A 21,797-nucleotide genomic window follows, 5' to 3' on the forward strand; every position below is an offset into this window, starting at 1 on the left:
CTTTCTATTCTGAATGACTGGCTTGCTGGATAAAGTATTCATGGCTGCATATTTTTCCCACTCAGCATGTTGAGTATATTCTGCAACTTCTTTCTGGCCTTCCCTGTTTCTGTGGACAGATCTGCTGCAAATCTGATCTGTCTTCCCTTGTATGTTAAGGACTTTTTTCCCCTCTTGCTGCTTTCAGGATTATTTCCTTGCCTGTGTATTTTGTGAATTTGACTATAATGTCTTGGCGATGGCTGGGTTTTGTTGAATTTAATGGGAATTCTCTGTGCTTCTTGGATTGTGAGGTGTTTCCTTCCTCAGGTTAGGGAATTTTTCAGCTATAATTTGGCCAAATAAACCTTCTGCCCCCTTTTTCTATCTTCCTCTTGTGGGATTCCTATGATATGAATATTATTACGCTTTAAGGAGTCAGAGTTCCCTAAGTCTACATTAGTGATCCAATACCTTTCTTTCCCTCTTCTCTTCACCTTTATTTTTTCCATAATTTTATGTTCTATATCACTGATTCATTCCTCTGCTTAAACCATCCTCACTGTCATGGCATCCATTTTGTTTGCATCTCAGTTGCAGCACTTTTACTTTGGTCTGAATAGTTTTTAATTCTTTTATCTCTGCGGTAAGGGATTCTCTAGTGTCTTCTGTTTTGTTTTGTTTTTTTCAAGTCCAGCCAGTATTCTTATAATTGTTGTTATCAATTTTAGTTCAGATGTCTTATTTATATCTGTATCAATTAAATACCTGGCCATCACTTCTTGCTGTTCTTTCTTTTTGGGTGAATTCCTCTGTCTTGTCATTTTTGATGCCAAAGAAAATAAAAATAAAAAAAATAGATAAAAATAAAAAAATATATAAAGGAAGCTAGATCCTAGGTGTGTTTTGGTCTGTTTATTAAGGGAAGCTTGATCAAAATTTTCTTTAAAAAACGAAAGATTTTAAAATTAAAAAAATTAAAAACAAATAAATAAAAAATAAAATAATAAAGAAATTGCTTTTTCCGTATCCAAAAAAAAAGGAGGCTAGATCCTGATTTCCCTAGAGCTGAAGCTTTGCAGCATTCCTTGATCACTAGACTTGGTATGTGCAAGGGTTTTGCACTTGTCTTCTGGGGGAGAGGCCTGCTGTTGATTCTCAGGTGGACTTGCCCTAGTGGAGATGCACTTGCAGGGCACAGGGCAGCGGGATTTGATGTAAGCAGCTCTGGCATCCACTTGGTGGTGCTGTTTTCCTCCCCGAGGTTGGTCAGTGCTGGTCGGTGAAAACAGCTCCCCCCCACCCCTTCTCCAGAGCGGGGAGCTTGTGCCCCTCCACTTCTCAGTAAGCCCTCAGAGATGAGCAAACAATCACCCCTTCTGTGTCCCTGGCTTCCATCAGATCCCCACCTTCACCCTGTCTGCGTCAGAGCGTCCGCCTGCCAGGTGGTGCAGCACTCTTGTGTTTTATCTCAGGTGTGGCTGGGTTTCAAAGCTCCAAACTTCAGAGACCCCCATAGTTCAGAACCATGCTGATACTTTAGGGGTGGGTTTTGCTGCACTGTGGCTGGTGCCGGCTTGTCCCAGAAAATGGTCGCACAACTGCACAGCAGTTCAGAGTTTATGGTAAATCACAGCACAAAGCTGGTGCCAAGGTTTGCTGCCCTCAGCCTGCCTCTTTGTTCCTATGCTGGTGAATGGGGCAGCTCAATGGCACCTGCCAGGTCTTTTACCCCTACAGAGGAAGTATCACCTCTACCAAGTGCACTCAAAGCAGGGGAACTATTTCTGCCCATGCAATTCAGGGGATCCTCAGAGCATGCTACCCCCTCTGGGTCTCCACTCTCCTTCCCCACCGGAGCACCACGCAGCTCTCCTGGCATGATCCTGGTGATGGTGCTGACCTTTGAAAATTCAGACTGTGCTCTGCTATTTATAAAAAACTTGCAGGATTTATTTTAGTTTAGTTTGGTTATTTTATTTGTGGTATTTAAATCCTCTCCTTTTCCCCAGTGGTTTTGGGAAAGAGTTTTTCTTGTGCAATCCCCTGCCCATGTTTTCACTTTTTTTCACTCCTTCTCTCTTGCTCCTCCCTCTGTGGTCAGGCATCCCTCCCCTCTACAATGCCTGTGGCTCTTTTCTCCCCCAAATCAACTCTGGGCAGTTCCTGCCTTCCACAAGGTGGTCCCTTTTTCTGCTTGTAGATGTGCAGATTTGTTCTCCTAGTCCACAGATCAATTTCCTGGGTGTCCAGAATGATCTGAAATTTATCTAGCTGTGTGCAAAGGAGGAGGTCTGTTAGGGTTGCCCTACTCGTCTGCCATCTTAACCCTCCCCCTGGTCTCTCTTTTCCAAACAGTCCCTTTTAATAATTCTTGCAGAGGTGGTTTAGTGGTCACGAACACCTTTAGTTTTTGTTTGTCTGGGAAACTCTTTATCTTTCCTTCTATTCTGAATGATAACCTTGCTGGATAGAGTATCTTGGCTGCAGATTTTTCTCATTTGGCACTTTGAATATATCATGCCATTCTCTTCTGGCTTGCAGTTTCTGTTGAAAATCTCCTAGCCTTATGGGTTTTCCCTTGTCAGTTACGACTTCTTTCGTCTTGCTGCTTTTAACATTTTTTATCACTATAATTTGCAAAGCTAATTACAATACATTTTGGTATTGGTCTGCTTTTGTTGATTCTGTTGGGGGTTCTCTGCCTCCTTCCCCAGATTAGGGAATTTTTCAGCTATTATTTCTTCAAGTCAATTTTCTGCCCCCTTTCTCTTCTTCTGGGATTCCTATAGTACAAATGTTATTACGTTTGATGGAATCACTGAGTTCCCTAAGTCTATTCTTGTTTTGCATAATTCTTTCTTTTGTTCAGCTTGATTATTTTCCATTACTCTGTCTTCCAGGTCACTAATTTGTTCTTCTGCTTCTTCTATCCTGCTGTTCATTCCATCAAGTGTTTCTCATTTCATTTATTGTGCTCTTCATCTCGACTATGTTAATTGTTATTCCTGTCTTAATGGCCTCACTCATGTCTTCCACTCTTTTCTCAAGTCTAGTGAGTATCCTTATGATCATTGCTTTAAATTCTCTATTAGGCATGTTACTTATAACTGTTTTGCCTAGATCTCTGGTTGTGGCCTTGTCCTGTTCATTTGGGATAAATTTCTCTGTCTCCTCATTTTGTCTATTTTTCTGTGTTAAGAAAGTCAACTGTGTCTTCTGCTCTTCAAATAGTGACTTTATGAAGAGTTCCTGGAGTGTCCTGCAGTGCAGTGTCCCCTGTTCATCAGAACCTGGCACTTCAGGAGAGTATCCTATATGTATTACTTATACCCCGCTGTTGTGTCTGTCACTTTTCCTTTCAATGCATTCATCTTTACTGGCTCTCTGCCTGTTGTGGGCTGTGCTTGCTCTCTGTGGTGTTAGTGGAACCCAGGCAGGCCACCTCTGGTTGGGGGTGGGGTGTGTGCCTGTGGGGGAACTTGGAGGAGACGGCGATGGTGTTAGCAAAATTTGCAGTGGACCACTAGTCCTTTGCAGGATCCCCTGAAGTGCTGCTTTGGCTAGGGATGTACAGCTGGGTGTGGTGTGGTGTTTGGAAGGCAGCTATGCTCACCACTATACCACCAACGCCGGCTTTGTGGTGTGGTGTTTGGCCCTGATGCAGTGGTTGGGCTAGGCAGAAGCTGTGTACCTGGTGGCTGTGCAAGGTGTGCAACTGCAACTAGGGACACACAACTGTAGCTGGGGCATGCAACTGGGTGTGGTGTGGAATGGTGCCTGGTGGGCCTGGGGGCACACAGCCAGTCATGCAGGCACAGCATGTGACTGTGGCTGGAGGCATGCAGCTGGGTGAAACACATGAGGGTGGTTGGAGGCACACAGCTGGGCATGGCATGGCAGATATGCATGGCACAAGGTGGCACCTGTGCAGCTTGTTGGCTGGGTGCCCCCACAGCTTTAACAAAATTTGCCGAGTCCACGGCCAAGGCTAGCTGGTTTGGAGTGGGTGAGTCCTCAGGAGAACTTGGGCATAGCCCACTGCTAGCAGGTTAGGTAGCAAGTGTCTGTGCCACCCCACCTCCCCCAAGTGTCTCTGTGCTTATACTGGGGCTAGTGGAGGAAAATGACACCTGCCATATCCTGTTTTCATGGTCTCCCAAACACTCCGAAGTCAGTATGAACAGATCTGTCTCCTGTTTGTCACTGGTGTTGTGTAAACTGTTTTTAAGTTCCTCTCTGCACAGGCTGCTGTCTCTTTAAGGGCAGCAACCCAGCTATCATGGCCTCCCAGCTTGCCCAGTGTTTAATCAGCTTACCTCCAAAGCTCCTCATTCCAAAATTCAGCCCTTCTGGTTTTTAAAGCCAATTGCTATGGGGATTAGTCTTTCCCATGTGAGCCTCCTGGTACAAGGGCCCATTTCTCTGCCCTCTTTGTGTGTGCAGTTCCCTCCCTCCTGCACGTAGTCTCCCTCCACCTTTCTGACCATCCTAAACTTTCAGATGCAGCTTCTTCTCTATATTTAGTTGTGGAGTTTGTTTCACTAGCCTTCAGATCACAGTCTAGTTTATTGACTTGGATATGGATATTATCTAGTTGAAAATGTGGTGAGTTCAAGGTCCTCCTACTCCGCCACCTTCCCAAGCTCCCTGGTTACTATATCAACATCGTATGATTGATTGCCTAGTTACATCTTTGCGTCTTTATGTTTCAGAAATTATGTAGACAGATAGATATGACTTAGTTATCATTACTTGATATCCTCCTGTCTTCCCAGATTTACTTCAATTTCCTAATTCTTTCTACCTTAAAGTGCCATTACCATCCAGACCCTTCTTAACAAGGTCCTCTCAAGAATTCCAACAGCCTACAATGTCCTGGTGGCCCCAGTCATACCCGCTCCCTCAGGCCTTCACAAAGGAGCCCAGGTGGGGAACCCTAGCACATGCCAGAGCACCTTTCCTGGCTTTCATTAACAAGAGAGATGGTAACCCATTTTTATAAAATTCTAGAAAATGCAAACAAATCTACAGTGACAAAAAGCAGATCAGTAGTTGCCTGGGACTGGGGCCAGAGCAGGAATGTGCTACAAGAGGACTCTTTTGGGGATGATGAAATGTTCTATATTTTGATTGTGGAGATGGTTTCCTACATGGAGTTATCTATCAAAACTCATTCAATCGTATACTTTAAAGAGATGCAGTTGTTACACATATTTCATGACTCAGCAAAAAAATCTGTTGTCCACTATTCAAAAGATTTTTTTAAATAGTTTTGCTAACACACAACTTAAGTGACATACAGATTGAAAATGAAGAGAATATTAACCATTATTTATTGTATACTTAGAAAAGCTAGAAAATGATACTAAAAAACTATTAAAACTAAAAATAACTTAGCAAGGCAATTGGATGCAGATAAAATTTTTAAAACTCAATACTTTTTTTAAATACTAGCAATAACCAATAGAAATTGAGGTGTGGCTTTCATATATAGCCCATTTTCCTCCATGCAAGAGCCTGAGTACTTTTCAAGGAAGTAAGGACATTCATTCCTACTGAACATGTACACCTGACTGGTGGTGGAGGGTATATACTTATGAATAGTGCTGGCTCTCACCCTCCAGACTCAGAGTGGTAAGAGGATGAGCAAACAACAAACAGAAGGTAAAATTATAGCATACAATAGGCAGGGGGTTCTACTGAAGACATGACTAATAATGTGCAAATCACAGTGGAGGGATGGGCCCTTGTGCTAATATGGGGTTGGGCTCCTTCTCAGGATCTGGGTGCTCCCAAGATAAAACACTTTTAAGAAAGTCCTATCTGCAGATCTTGTAAAGGAAAATGGAAACAAACAGCAAAAATATATCTGAAAACAGAAATTTAATTTAAAACACTTACAAATGGCAAATTTCTAGCTGTACCCTTGGTTCAGTAGTTTTACAGATCTCCCCAGTAACACTCTTTCTAATCTTTTCTGAGATGCCTCTCCACAAATCACATCTAATTCTTATTTTCTTGAGCCTCAATTCTCTTCCCTTTCTTCTCCATTGTCTCAGATATAAATCACAGCTCACAATAATCTCTCCCTTCCAGGTTACATAATCTGACATTCCCCCTCTAACCTCCTCCGCCACATTGTCAATCCTACTGTCCTGCTAAGAGATAAGGGGCAGACACCAGAGGCAAAGGCTCCCCTGCACTGGGGCACTCCTGCAATGGTGGAAGGGATAAGGTGTTCAAAGCTAATGTCTCCTATACGACTACTGGACTCTGAAAAGACCTCCTGATGGCACAGAGATAATTATAATAATTAAGTGTACTCCTCTCACCTTGATATTAGATGGCAGTTACAGGTAGATTGAACTACATGGTAAGGAAATCAGTCACTGTGAGCTCCAATCACAGAAAGCAGGAAAAAGTATGTATCAGTGGAATAATTGCTGACTTCAAAACCTAGACACACACACACAGACATGCATGAATAGAGGCATGCTCAAGCACAAATCGTTAGTTCTTTGAGGCTGAGGTAAACAGCACTAAAACTCCCAGAGGTATATGTAGAAGATATGAATGAGGCCTTTGTCTTTGGTATCCTACGATATCCATCTTTAAAACACTTAGGTCCAGTGGTAGAAGGGGAATTCCTGCCCAGTTTAAGAATGGCTGAATTGGAAAGGTGAGTTTAAAAAAATTATTAAACAACTAGGGGCGCCTGGGTGGCTCAGTCGTTAAGCGTCTGCCTTCGGCTCAGGTCATGATCCCAGGGTCCTGGGATCAAGCCCTGCATTGGGCTCCCTGCTCGGCCAGGAGCCTGCTTCTCCCTCCCCCACTGCCCCTGCTTGTGTTCCCTCTCTAGCTGTCTCTCTCTCTCTGTCAAATAAATAAAAATATCTTAAAAAAAAAAAATTAAACAACTAGCATATGAAAATTATCTATATGCTAAAAGAAATACATACTCAACCTCAAAGAACCTACATTAATTTGTTATGAAAGTGTACACCTATGCCTTGACAATTGTTCTGAATGCAATTTAATAACAACGGCAAATTGTAGCACAGACTAATTTGAAGCATTGAGGTCATCAAGAGAAGTTTAGGAGGAAAGAAAAAGCATTTCAAGAAGAAAGTCTTTCTGAGATGAGCTGGATCTTACAGGGTCTGAGGGATAAAGATTAGGAAACAGAAAGAAGAAAAGGTTTTCTAGATAGGAAATACAAGTGATGAGAATTTAGATTATAACAGAACTTTTTAAAAGGCCATACCCAAGATAGGAAAAAACCAGAGCATTGGAGAATGACTTTATGCAAATGTGAAATGAATTAGCTAGAAAGAAAGGAAGCATGTAATTACTGTCCTTGAGAAGCACACAATTTGATTATAGGATTCATAACTAAAACCAGATATACATTTTTAAACAAAAAAGAGAGGAGAGAGAAAGAGAAGGAAGGAAGGGAGGGAGGGAGAAAGGGCGGGAGGGAATCTACAAGTCCAAGAAATGTGTAGTCCTTACTTCCCTCATAGCTGGGAAGGAGGGCCCTGTGACTCTCCCACCTTCATTTTCAAGCAGAAAGAATGGAGGGAATGGCTCTCATTGATTAGTGATTCCAAGAGGAGATCAGGGTGAGTATCTTTCTTACAAGGAAAGATTAACTCAAAATATCTTGCTATCTTGGAGAATCATGTCTCAATAAACTGTGCGAGCCAGAGCTGAATGCTTCTCTCCAGTGTGAGTTCGCTGGTGGTGATTAAAAGTGGAACGCTGACTGAAGGCTTTCCCGCACTCAATACATTCATAGGGTTTCTCTCCTGTGTGAACTCTCTGGTGCACAATGAGCTGTGAGCTGTCACTAAAAGCTTTCCCACAATCACTACATTTATAGGGTTTCTCCCCAGTATGGGTTCTCTGATGAACCATAAGGCTAGAATTATGACTGAAGACCTTCCCACACTCATTACATTCATAAGGCTTCTCACCAGTGTGAATTCTCTGGTGTATAATGAGGTATGAGCTCTGATTGAAGGATTTTCCACACTCGTTACATTTATAGGGCTTTTCACCTGTGTGAAGTCTCTGATGTCGAATAAGACATTTACTCAGACTGAATGCCTTACCACACTCATTACATTCAAAAGGTTTTTCTCCAGTATGAATTCGCTCATGGTCAACAAGTTGAGAGATCTGACTGAAGGCTTTCCCACATTCACTACATTTGTATGGTTTTTGCCCAGTGTGTAGGCTCTGATGTCGAACAAGACATTTACTCCGACTGAAGGCCTTGCCACATTCATTACACTCATAAGGCTTCTCCCCAGTATGGATCCTCTGATGGTCAGTAAGATTTCTGTTAGAACAGAAAGCTTTCCCACACTCACTACACTTGTAAGGTTTTTTACCAGTGTGAAGTACCTGATGTCGGATGAGATTTTTACTCCGACTAAAGGCAGCCCCACACTCATTGCATTCATAAGGTTTCTCCCCAGTATGGGTTCTTTGGTGGTCAAAAAGTTTGGAACTCTCATTGAAAGCTTTTCCACATTCATTACATTTATATGGTTTCTCACCATTATGGAGTCTCTGGTGTTGAATAAGATGGGAGCTGTGTCGGTAAGTCTTTCCACACTCACTGCACTCATAGGGCTTTTCCCCTGTGTGGGTTCTGAAATGAACTATGAGCTGAGAGGTCTGCCTGAAGGTCTTACCACATTCATTACACTCATAGGGTTTCTCTCCAGTGTGGATTCTCTGATGCCCAATGAGGTGTGAACTCCAATTGAAAGCTTTACCACATTCATCACATTGATAAAATTTCTGTCCCTTCAGAACTCCTTGATGTTCTGCAGCACTAGAGGACAGATCTGGATGTTTCCCAAGTTCATTATATTCATCACATCCATCTTTTGTGGATTTATCCTTATCCTCGTGTGTTATTTTGAAGAAATCACTTTCCAGTCCACTCCCTTCTTCATCTGAGGATTGCCCTTCCAGCTGCTCTAAAGTACCTTCACAGGCAGCTCGGGTCTCTGGTTCCCCAGAAACTACTCCACAGAGGCCTCCTGATGTCCCATCAGATGACGCCGATCCTTTAGAAACTTCCTGCTTTGCAGGCAACTCTGAACGCCGCATCCTAGTCTCACCTGCTGCCAAAAGAAAGAAGAAAACAACTCTTATTCGTTTCTTGTCCTGCTGATGAAACAGAATCATCAGGAGTCTATGGACCTGAAAAACCTACACATTAAGAGATGACACATTAAGAACAAGAGAAAGATGGAAAATAGCTCAAGCTTTTCTTCAAGGACAGAAAGACAAAGAGGACAAAGGCAGTCAGTGGGGGAGGGTGGAAGAAGAGCTATCAGGACAGAGCTCTGTCGTGAAGCTCTTAATTTCTCCACGTTAATTGTCCAACTAAAAAGAGCAACCGGAAGGCAAGAGCACAGACTGTAAAGGTGGTGTGATCTTACAGAAGTCACTTGTAAAATGATGAACTCTAACGTCCTTTCCAACCATGACACTGTATGGTTCCATGGTTCCCAGTAAAGATACTGGGGAGAGAAAGGAGAGGCAAATACCTCAAATCAAATATGAGAAACAGTATGAGCAAACACAGTTAGGAAAAAACGTACCAAAAAAGTGATTCTCATATGTGAGGACAGTGACAAGATTCAGAGAAGTCACAGGTTCAGAAATGCTGGGGAAAAGTACTGGAAGGGACAGCAGAGCTGTAAAAGTGGGGATTCCCCTAGTCTCTGGTGCACTAGACTGGTAGAAGTCAGTACAGCAAGTACTACATTCCTATAAAAATTAAGAAAGGGATCGATAATTTGAAATAGGAATCAAAATATGTCTTTGGTATCTTGATAATCTGGAATCCTAGGAAACTGAACAGTTAAGTATTTCCTTTTGAATTTGGAACAGGTGGAAGTAGCCAGCAATCAGTCACGTCTAAAACACAAAACTGTTGGTTCCTTTTAATCGTATCTTAACCAGGCCCACAGGCCATCATATGGCATTTCAGCATATAGGGAAGATATAGATATCTGGCTCCTGGACTCCTAAGCCCACCCACCCTCTCTAGAGTTGGCTACTGTGCTAGACTTGCCAACCAGGGAACCTGCCCTGAAAACTCCCCTTTCCAGGAAGCTGTCCTGCCTCAGTCCTTCCCGAAGGGGAAGCTGAGGCAGCCATGCTTTGTGCCAAGTAACTGGTCTCAATACATCTCAGACCACGACTGACTAGACCAGGGCACCAGGCCCAAGTGTAGCTTCTCTGTATGCTACACCTCTGCTGTGGCCAGGGGCAAAGTTCTGCCCAAACAGAGATGATACTTAAAGGCTGAACCACCCTTGGAGTCCCTCTCTAAGTAAAATGTGAGCTGGAAATAGGGCAAAATAAAGAAAACTAAAACAAGAAGGAGCTCTAAACTGAAATGAGGCATGGAGAGAAGCCAAGCCATTAGGAGCCATAGCGTGCAGAAAGTACGTGGGAACGGAAAGTCTAATAAAGAAGCAACTATGAGGGGACAAAAGATACAGAATGAAGAAAATGGGTAGCAGTGGGAGGACAAAACAGATATGCGGGGAGCAACAGCATTACATTCCCTGGCATAAAAATTATTTGCTGTTGTTGCTGAGGGCCCTGTTTCCCAAAGGATGGTCTAGCTGGTGGGTTTGATCAGGGTTTCCATTCCTTCAGCCTTATTGTAAGTAACACAGCTCAGTACTTACAATAATGTGAGTGGCTCCCTATTCCTTACAACTACAAACTCTAACCAAACCACCCTAGGTCAATTAATAATGAAGTAAAGACAACGTTGATAACTTAAGGCTGAGTGATGGGCGCAGAGAGGTTCATTAGAGTATTCTCTCTACTTTATCTCATGTTTGCAACTTTTCATAATAAAAAAGTTGACAAAAAAAAAGAATATAGCAAAGAAAATGTAAAGAAAAGAATGCAGACTGTATTACTGGGGAACAGAATCATTACCCAATGAGGCCATGCTGCAATAATTTTCCGGCACGATGCTCCGGTACACGGCTCTCTGACTGAGGGCCGGACCTTTCCACTTCCTCTCAGTATAGTCCACAGACAGGAACTGGTACGCTGCAGATCCCTGGAATGACAAGCTTCTATTGCTCAGGGATATTCCCGGCCTGAAGGGCAGACACATCAGGGTACCAAGAGCCCAGGTCGGGCCCTGGTGGGGAAAGGGGTGAGGGAGGGAGAGAAGCTGGGATGACACATCTAAAAGGACAAGTTCAGGGCCAGACAGAATCCATGAACTCAGCAGGCAGGGCCCAATTCCAGAGGAAGCAATTAGGCAGGGAAACCGCAGGATTAATCTCAGAATTGGCCAGAGCCCTGGAGATGAGCGCTAGCTACTCCCAGGCCACAGACTTGGGAACTCAGGGAAGACAGAGTCCAGCTCACCTGGGGCCTGACCATCCGAAGCACAGTTGCCACTGCCTGGTCTCCTGACTTCCCAGCTTGGGAAAGGGCAGGCACCTGAGAAGCACACTGACCTGAGGGAGGAAAGAGAGCTATGAGAAGAAGCCCTGCCTTGGCTCCAGTAAGATCTGTATCCCAGTGAGTGGGTTCAAGAGAACCCAGGCAGCTCCACACACTGCCTCTCATCCCCCTTCCATACAGGCGTTATTCTGACTGTGCTGTGAATTTTCCATGCAGATGTTATTCTGAGGGTGCAGAGGGTTCCCTGGTCCAACTGAGTACTGGCCATTCCTCCCAGCCCTCACTCGCTTCAAACTCTCTGAAGGAAGCTATACTTCTGCCCACTTTCTTTCCCTATGGCTTCCCTAGCATCAGCCCAGCCTGATTTGCCCCTCACATTTCTGGCCCCTCATTCCTGATTTCCCTTCCTTCTCTTGGCTTCTCATTATGGACACTGCAGGTGCTCCGGCCACAGAGCGTCCCTTTTTGCTCTGTCAGAGATCTCACGGACTCTCAATGCTCCAATGCTGCTTTCCCAGTTCCAGCTCTCTTCTAGACCCCTATTACAGAATTCTAGTGGCCTACTGGACATATGAATTGGGTGTCCCTCATCACCTTAAATTCAGTCAAAAATGGACGTTCTTACCAACTTGCTTTCCTGACTACCCAAGTTCTGTCAATGATTCTAGACATCTCTCATTCCCTCTCTGTCCTGAAACTCGCATTCATAAATAGTCCCCTAATTAAGCTTTAGTTTCACCATGATCTCTATCAAATTTCCAACTGGCTCATTTTGGAAACTGATAATCTCATAATAAAATTCATATGGAAAATCAAGGAGTTCTAGCTAAGAGAATAGTGGGAAAAAATAAGCAGAGGATTCATAATTCCAATGTCTAGATTTACTTTACTAAGTAGCAGTCATCAAAGTAATGTAGTGCTGACATAAGGACAGACACACAGATCATTAACAGAATAAGCATTGAGTGATAAACCCATATATGCATAGTTACTTATTTTTGACAAAAGGCCCAAGAACACTGAAAGGAGAAGAACAGACTTTTCATCAAGTGGTGCTGGAACAACTAGATGTGCATACAAAAACAATAAACTTGGACCCTAATGCAGACCATTTATGAAAATTATATAGATAGCACAACTTGGCACCTGTTACATCATGGCCTCATAACTCAGTGCACCATGTCAGAAATGATGCTCATCTTCCCCTGAAACCACCCTCCATCTGCCACCATCACTAAGTACATTTAAACAAATCACTACCTTCGCCCAGAAGCCTTCCCCTCTTTGTAGTGCCTATTCAACATCTTCCTATTCAGTACCTATTGAACATCTTCCAGACTCAGCCAATGCTATCAGGACAGACAAAAAATAATGACTAAACACCGACGGAAAGAGGCTCACACCAGAAAGCACGCTGCCATCCCGCTAACAGAAAGAAACTACACTCTTGCTCTCAGGGCATGAAAAGTCAAATAAAGGACTACATTAAGGATCATGCACGCTGAGGAGTCTGCTAAAGTTCTGGCAGAGAAATGAAGCCTTGCTGTGAAAACTAGGGGAGAAAAAGAAGAGTAAGTATTTGAGAAAACAAAAGCAAAGGAAAAGGAGGGAAATGATAAAGTAAGTGGCTGAAGGCCCACAGACAGACTTGAAGACCAGCAACAACAAAAGAAGGCTGAGAGGAAACGGTGCTTCAGGAGCAAGAGGGGCAGGCTCCAGCCTTGCTGAGCCCCAGCAGCACAAACAGGTAGCAGAAACGACTGCTCAGAAGGAAGCTGAAAGTCAAGAGAAAGAGGGACAGAGACTTTCCCCGACAAACTTGTAGGACAGACTGGAGAAGAGAAAGAAACTGAAGTATGAAAGAACTGGAAAGCTGCTCAGGTGACCAGAAACCTGGCAGTGAGCCTAAAGAGAATGAACTTGAGGCCAGAGACAAATATTTTGAAGAAATGCATCCACCAGGAAATGTAAGCGGCAAGACCTATCTCAGGAAATGGAGACCCACAGTGCAATTAGCACCAAAAATAAGCCTCCAAGCAGACCTGTTCTGAAGCAGCTGTTACAGAAATGTTTGAAGAGATCAGTGAAGTATCTGGACAGAGGTGATGAGAAGACTGACAGACAGGAAACTGAGGGCAAAAGCCAGGAATTTGGCAAAGGATTCCAGGCCTTCAACCAAAGAAGGGGTTAGTCCAGCTTCTGCAACCATGAACCCAGAGAAGACCCCCAGGGCCTATTGGATTCTGGATGAAAGATCCAGAGCACAGTAAGGACATGGGGGCCAGTGAGCTGAACCTGCACGGTTAAATTCAGGTATCCTAATGCCTCAGGGCTTCTCCATGTCCCAACTAGCTTTTGAGAACAGAAGAAAAACTTCACTCATCCCAGGCCTAGGAGGAAACCTGAGCTCATCAGGCTTCTTCTCCCAGAGCTTCATACCTTAACCCCAGTCTCAATCCCACAATGAAAATGGCTTTGTAAAGAACAGGGAAAATCCCAAGCAATTACCTGGCCATTTCTCAGGGACATTCCCATCTTTCCTTCCTTCTTTCCTGCCTGCCTTCCTTCCTTCCTTCCTTCCTTCCTTCCTTTCCATCCTTCCTCCCTCCCTCCCTCCCTCCCCCACACCTCCTCCCTCCCTCTCTTTCTTTCTTTATCTTTTGTCATTTTGCTTCTTCAACTCATACACAATGTGATTTTATTTTCTTTTAAAATCCTCATTAAGCAGTCTCTTACTCTTGTGTTTTTCCTACCATTGTAAGGGTACATATGCTTTATTTCATACGCTGGTAAGGAAACAAGAAAGACTGCTTCCAGTACATAATTGGAATGTTACGTTATACTTAAATATATCAATTAAGAAATGACTGTCTGTCCTCAAACCGAGCACGCCAAACTTGGTTTCTCCATACCATTCTCCAATAAACGGAACTAGGGCTCTTTGGAGAAGTGGTGGTCTCCAGGGCTGGGGAAGGGAAGATACAACATGAGTATTCTGTGGTGCCAGAAAGTCAGGGAAAGACAACAAAAAGGATGTGGGCACTTCAAGAGGCAACAGGAGTCAACTGCAAAGAGGTCCCAATGGCCAAGGCTAGAATAATTTAAGCAACAAAATAAGTAATATCAGCACTGCATCATACCTCAAAGAATACATACCCAACATCACACACTGGTATAACTAACTGAATAAATAAAACAAAGGGAAACAAGACACAACTCTTCCTCAGAAAGTATTCCAATTAATAACTGCAGAGGGAATAACAGAAATGAAAGTCACCATTAGACCATTACACTAATAAGATCCACCAGGAAGTATTAAAGAGGCACATTCTGCACGGAGCCCTGGGTGTTATACGCAAATAATGAATCATGGAACACTACATCAAAAACTAATGATGTAATGTATGGTGATTAACATAACATCATCATCATCATCATCATCATAATAATAAAGATCCACCAGGAAGGCTAATTAGTGGGTGAAAGTTAAGGAGAAACAGGATATTGTTATGCAAGGTCTCAAAGTATCTTCCCCCAAACAATCACTAGTTACAAAGAGAAAGACAGTATCTTTACAGTGGTGACACGTGGCAGACACCACTAGATCAAAATTAATATCAACAGTAATAAGACATATCAACACCATCCTCAATCGAAGCAGGAGAAAACGTCCGACAAAACCAAAGTGAGAGGCATTAAAAATACCAGCACAACATACTTCAAAAGCTTCAAGGTCGCAAAAAACAAGGAAAGATGGAGAGAATGTCATATACTAAAGGAAAACAAGGAGACGTGACAACTAAATGGAATGAGGGATTCTAGATTGGATCCTGGAACAGAAAAAGGTTACTAGTGAGAAACTGATGGACTCTAATTAAAGTCAGCAGTTTAATTAATAGTACCGTGCCACTGTAAATTTCTTAAGTTTGATGACTGTACTATGGTTATGCAAGATGTTAACTTTAGGTAAACTGAGTAAAGAATATAAGGGAACTCTGTACAATTTCTGCAACCCCCTGTATGTCTACAATTACTAAAAAAAAAAGGTTTTTTGAATTGAGGAAGCGTGTTATCGTTTTTTTCTGATTTATTTTTTTAGCTTAAAAATTAACTTGGCAATCAAAGATACCATATACTGTCATTCTTATCTCCAATTCAGAGTCATTCTTTTATTAACTTAACAGTATCTACTGAGCACCTACTGTGCCCCAGGCACTAAGGTCTCTGTAGTGAATGAGACTAACTAACTAACTAACTAAATAAATAAATAAATAAATAGAAATACTGCCTTGCAGAGCTCATAGGAAGACAGACAACGAAGTGAAGAAAACACAGGTATGTTAGACAGTGTCCAGAGCGATGCAGTATAATAAAACAAGGAAGAAGGCTAAAAGCTTTAAGATGAGGGAAGGCAAAGTTTAAGCTCAAAAATTCAATCTTGTACAGCAATGATTCACCTGAGGGAGCTCCGTCAGAGCGTTTCTGATACAAAAATACTGAAGACTGCCAAGTAAGATTAAGTTACAGTTACTATACGTTACGTATATTTACTCTGGAGCAACTCTCCGATATCACAGAATGGTTATGATGCACTAAGACTTCCTGGACACCAGGAGCCACAGAAAACTTAAAGTGGCATAGTTAATATTTTTGATGCTGTTCTCAGTTTCCTTTATAAGTCTATATTGAGGTTTATCTTCAAAACATTCCCATCATTTCGACCTACAGGAAGGATTACGGCTTTTAACCAAAATTTGTCTGCCTTTCTCCAGCATTAACATGACATGTAAGAGCACCCTCATTCATCAGACCCTCAATACACACACAGATGCACACACGTCCACCCAGATGCAAGTTCTCTGAAATTCCTTCATCAAATTACAACTAAAACCACTCACTGACATTTCCCTGCAAACCATGTACCTAATACTAATGAGTTTTCCCTCTTGAACTACAAACAGTTTGAAACAGGATGGTGTTCTTTCCTGGCCACCACTTTTAACCTAGAAGGAGACCATTCTCTGGTTTCCGAGGCCTATGCAAGTCTGAGGCAGTACAGTGGTTTTAAGTTGGAGCTGTACCTTCTGTTTAAAAACTCCCCTTTATTAAAACAAAACCTGTAAAAAAAATATATTACAAAAATAAAAACTCCCTTTTTATATACTTCGCTTTCATTTTGAAAAGAGACAATCACCCTAATAAACAAGACTTTACTATTTTTCTGCACAAACGTCATTTGTTGAGCACTTACAGCTTTATGTAATGTGTACTACGGAAAATAAACTGAAAACAAAATGTTTTCTTGTCATTATACTCTCAGAAATATGTCTTAGTGATGCCATGATGCTGGCACCAATTTTGACCACCATGTGAACAAATGCATCCCGCCGGTTTAAAGTATAACTTTCAAGAAGCAAGAGTAGGAATGTACTTAATGCCACCGAATGATGCCACACTTTAAAATGGTTAAAATGGTAAATTTTATTGTATCCTATGGTAAATACTATGTATATCTTAGCACAGTATTTCTGTATCACCATAATACTAAAAGAAGTTTTTAAAAAGCAATGGTATGATCCAATTTCGTAATAAATAAATACATATATTTATGTATACGAGTCTGCATAAATATGAACAAATTTTAAAGTGTCAGGAAGCATCCAGACGAAACTCTGCGGATTGCGGTTACTCTTACTTTTCTGGCACTCACCCGCGTCATCTAATCGTCCATAATGAGTACGCTTTGTTTGCATAATTGGGAGAAAGGATAAAGCGCAGAAGCCATTACTCCCAACTCTGCCCCGGGCTGCAAAGCGCTTCCAGATACGCGCCTCAACGACGCTGGCATCGGATCCCCGGCTAGACCACCGCCCCGGGCGCAGCCTCCAGGCCGGGCCTCAGCCGGCCCCCCGCCCCCTTACTCTCAGCCCGGGAGGGGCCGAACGCCCCCGCCGCCCTCCCGAACCCTGCGCCGGCCAGCGGCCCCCGACTGCCCCGCGCCCCGCCCGGCCGCTCACCGACTCCCCAGGCCCCCGACAGTCGGTCCTCCGGCCACACCACCTGCCCAGGGCCCCCAGCTCCGCTCCGGTCTCTCGGTCGGCGCGGGTCGCGCACGCGCGCCGCCGCCCCGGGCCTCGGCGGCCTCTCTAGGAAGCTGGGAGGGCCAACGTCTCGGCTTCTCCGTGGCGCCAGTGCGTTGCTGGCGGGTCTGTGAGCACCTGGCTGGTCCCCAACACCCCCAGCTCCCCGCCGCAACGCCCTGGGCGCCTGCCCTCCACTCGCCAATGCCCTGTCAGGCGCCAGAGCTCTATGGGCCTTGCCTGATTTGACCACATCCCTTCCAACGTGTGTGCCCCCCCACCCCCACCCCGGGAGGAATAGGATCCAAAACTAGGGGTCAAAATAGGGAGCACTGAGTTCTAGCTGACTGGTTCTGGCCAAAGGGAGAGCTGTTAAGGGGGCCACTCATTACTCCAGGAGGGCCTCTTCCCTCATCACCACCACGTCTAGGGGTACTTGCTGATTTCCAACCACAGGCGCGCAAAACTGTACCTTCCCATGGCTTCCAGTTGTTTTCTCCCCGAACAACATTCAACTGAGTACCTTTTAAAGATCTTATTGGCTTTTATTCAGCAGTGCACCAATTGGGCAGCATCCGGTCTAGCAGACAGAAAGAAAAGAGCTGGAAAAACTATACAAGGCTAGAGATTTGACAGGCAGAAGGGAACAGGAAAAAAAAAATTGTATTAGGCGAAAGGGTAGACTGGTTATTTGCGATGTGACTTTCCTTATAGGGGATGCCAGGGTTTTATCAGGCCGATTACCTAACTCATGATAATGAGGAGAATCTTGACTTGTTAAAGACAACAGGCCCCAAATGGAGTTGCTTATGCTAAGAGAAAAACAAAACCAAAGAACCAAAAAAACAAAACAAAACAAAACAAACAAACCCACAAAAACCCTCAGGAGTGAGCCTATGAGGAAGGAAAAAGGAGACAAATCTTTATTTAGGTTTGCAAACCAGGAAGGGCAACCCAACTCAGTTGGTGTGCCCGTCTGAAGAGGACGAGGGGAGGTGGTATTTTTAAAGCTTAAAACCACACTCGAGGAAAAAATTCAGTTGGTATGGGTTTCTCAGTGATGGGTTGACCTTTTTGGCTCAGTATTGTGCGACAGGGGAACTTTTCAGGTATCTAAACCTCAAGATGCTTATCATGATTCCAAGAAATGTCTGCTCTTCTAAGGACTCCACAAAACAGTGCCTGTTGCAAGATGGAGTCAGAGTTGTCAACCCTTCCCTGGCCCCCTTTCTTCTGCCACCTCATGTCACCAAACTGGAACTTAGTTACAATTTTGGCTATCCCAGAAAGGGAATCTTAAAGCAGTCAATCAGGAATTTCCTGATCAGCATTAGTTACATAATCTGCCTGATAAAAACCCCTGCCATCCCCTATAAAGAAAGTAGCCTTGTAATAACCAATCCACCTTTTTGTCTAATGTAACATCCTTGTTTTTGCTCCCTTCTGTCTATAAAATGAATTGCCTTGTATAACTCTCTGAAGCTTCTTTCTATCTGCTACACTGGGTGCTGCCTATTTATGAGTCACTGAATAAAGCCAATAGGATCTTTAAAATTTGAATTTTGTTCTTTAACAGACTGGTTTCAGATTCCATGTCTGGGAAACCAAAATGTAAGTAAGTCACCAAAACTGTAAGTAAATTAAGTCTCATTTTGATGATGTGGGGCATAGCATAAGCAACTCCGTTTTGGTGTTCTTGTGTTGTCTTTAACAGTTACCCCATTTAAATCAGACTCTCAGCCTAATTGAGAGATGTGAACAAAAATTTAAGGCATTAGCACTACTCCCAGCTACTACTCTAGAATCCTCAAAGTTTTTGCTGAATCTCTGTGTGGTAATCATAGGCGACGATGTCAGGTTCACATTCTTTAAACTGGTTATTCTTTGTAACTTTTCTGACATTATAATATTAGGGAGATTATTCCCTTGGTGGTTAGTGGATGCAAGCATGCATTTAAAGCTTTTGAGTGAACAGAGTGCACCAGGCGGACTACTATGATTACTATAGGTAGAATGATTCCCAATGTCTGGAGTGCACTTTGGAGTCGTCATGGTCCTCAAGACCCAAACCAGTCAGAGTCAAATAAATCAGAGAAAGACCCCACCGAAGGAGTCGCTTTCTTTTTTTTTTTTTAATGTTTTCAAAGATTTTATTTATTTATTTGAGAGAGAGAGAGAGAAGGAGAGAGAGAGCGAGAGCACAAGCAGGGAGGAAGGGCAGAGGGAGAGGGAGAAGTAGGCTCCCCACCAAGCCCAATGCGGGGCTCGATCCCAGGACTTCAGGACCACGACCTGAGCCGAAGGCAGACGCGTAACCGACTGAGCCACCCAGGCACCCCAAGGAGTCACTTTCTTAAACCAATTGGCTGGGTCAGTGGTCTCATGTAGCTGAGACTCAACTTTCCCTAGAAACGTTCATCCAAGTGCAACAGGTGGTGTTGGCCACAGCACAAACACCTCCTTGCTCAGCTAAAAGATAATGAAGGACTATCCTAGTATCAGGAACAACTTTCCCCAGAGAGTTTAGGGATTTTTGTTGGGCAGTTACTGCTTTAACAGTAGAGTCTGCAATATCTTCTGAGAGTTAAATAGAGGTTCGTGATCATAGCCTCATTTGCACTTGCTCCCAGCTAGGGGAGTGAGGATCTGCCAAAAGAAGCAAATTCTGAATCATGACTGCCTTCTGGCAATTCCCATTTGTTTCAATAATGCAAGTTGAGAGGAATTGGCCAGTGAGATGTCTCAGTTTGATTGTGGGCAGTTAGGGGTACAATTAGATAACCCAAAAGGCACTGTCTGATTAAGTGCCAGCCACCTAGGCATTCATAAGCCCAAGAAATATGTTTTTCCTCAAAACCGCCACAGAAAATAATGATCCCTGCTAGGGCACACACTCTTCCCATGAAAGTATTATTATTAATGAGTTTATTCACTGGGATTTCTCATTTGCCCAGTTAAGCCTTGGATCAGTTAGGCTTTCATTGCACTTGGGAAGGTAATTTCCTGTTCTACAATAAAAGGTAGTTCTAAAGGCTTTGCGGAGGTGGGTGCATGTGGAGAAATTTGCAGTTCTAGGCTAGGGGCAGTTTATGTTTAGAAAATCGTAAGAACGTGGTGGTGAGAATGTACGGATTTTGTTTTTCTTCTTCTTCCTCTTCTTTTTTAAACTTAAACTCATTTATTTAACATATAGTGTATTATGAGGTTCAGAAGTAGAGTTCAGTGATTTATCAGTTCCACATAACATGAGTGCTCATTACATCAATGCCCATCACTCAGTTGCCCCATCCCCCCACCCACCTCCCCTCCAGCAACCCTCAGTTTATTTCCTATAGTTAGGAGTCTGATATGTTTGTTATCTCTCTCTGATTTCATTATTTTATTTTTCCCTCCTTTCCCCTATGTTCATCTGCTTCATGACTTAAATTTCACATATAAGTGAAATCATATAGTATTTTTCTTTCTCTGACCATCTTGTTTACTTAGTACATCACCCTGTACTTCCATCCATGTCCTTGCAAATCATAAGATTTCATTCTTTTCGATGTCTGAGTAATATTCTATTGTATATATATACACCACCTTTTAATTATCTATTCATCTATCAAGGGAGATTTTGGGTCTTCCCATATTTTGGCTATTGTGGACATTGTTGGTATAAACACTGGGGTGCAGGTGCCACTTTGAATCACTGTTTGTATCCTTTGAATACATACCTAGTAGTGCAATTCCTGGGTCATAGGGTAGCTCTATTTTTAACTTTTTGAGGAAGCTTCATAGTGTATTCCAGAGTTGGAGCACCAGTTTGCATTCCCACCAACGGTATAACAGTTCCTTTTCTCTACCGCCTCCCAATGTCTGTTGTTTCCTGAGTTGTTGTTTTAGCCATTCTGACTTGTGTGAGGTGGTATCTCATTGTGGTTTTGATTTTTATTTCCCTGGTGGAGAGTTATGTTGAAAATTTTTCATCTGCCTGGTGGCCATTTGTATGTCTTCTTTGGAATAATGTCTGTTTATGTCTTTTGCTCATTTATTGACTGGATTATTTGTTTTTTGGGTGTTGAGTTTGATAAGTTCTGCATAGATTTTGGATATTAGCCCTTTATCTTTTTTAAAATTTAAATTCAATTAGCCAACATATAGTACATCATTAGTTTCAGTTGTAGAGTTCAGTAATTCATCAGTTGCATATAACACCCAGTGCTCATCACATCACATGCCTTCCTTAATACTCATCACCTGATTACCCCATCCTCCACCAACTTCCCC

The 21,797-nt window shown here is 43.0% G+C and overlaps 1 protein-coding gene across 2 annotated transcripts; it reads right to left on the reverse strand.

The window, feature by feature from the left end:
* Positions 1–5,846: 5,846 nt before the first annotated feature.
* ZKSCAN7 (zinc finger with KRAB and SCAN domains 7) lies at positions 5,847–17,574 on the reverse strand. 2 transcript variants are annotated; one of them, XM_078074129.1, is made up of 4 exons: positions 17,466–17,574; positions 11,410–11,501; positions 10,966–11,092; positions 5,847–9,122 (listed from the first exon to the last, which is right to left on the reverse strand). In XM_078074129.1, exons 2-4 carry the CDS (start codon positions 11,422–11,424, stop codon positions 7,669–7,671), a joined length of 1,596 nt encoding a protein of 531 aa, XP_077930255.1. In that variant the 5' UTR covers positions 11,425–11,501; positions 17,466–17,574; the 3' UTR covers positions 5,847–7,668. The 2 variants fall into 2 exon arrangements, with proteins under 2 accessions (XP_077930255.1, XP_077930253.1); XM_078074127.1 differs by having other exon boundaries at positions 5,847–9,119; positions 17,466–17,566.
* Positions 17,575–21,797: the final 4,223 nt, after the last annotated feature.

The sequence above is a fragment of the Halichoerus grypus genome, chromosome 1, assembly GCF_964656455.1.
Source record: "Halichoerus grypus chromosome 1, mHalGry1.hap1.1, whole genome shotgun sequence".
Taxonomy (NCBI): domain Eukaryota; kingdom Metazoa; phylum Chordata; class Mammalia; order Carnivora; family Phocidae; genus Halichoerus; species Halichoerus grypus.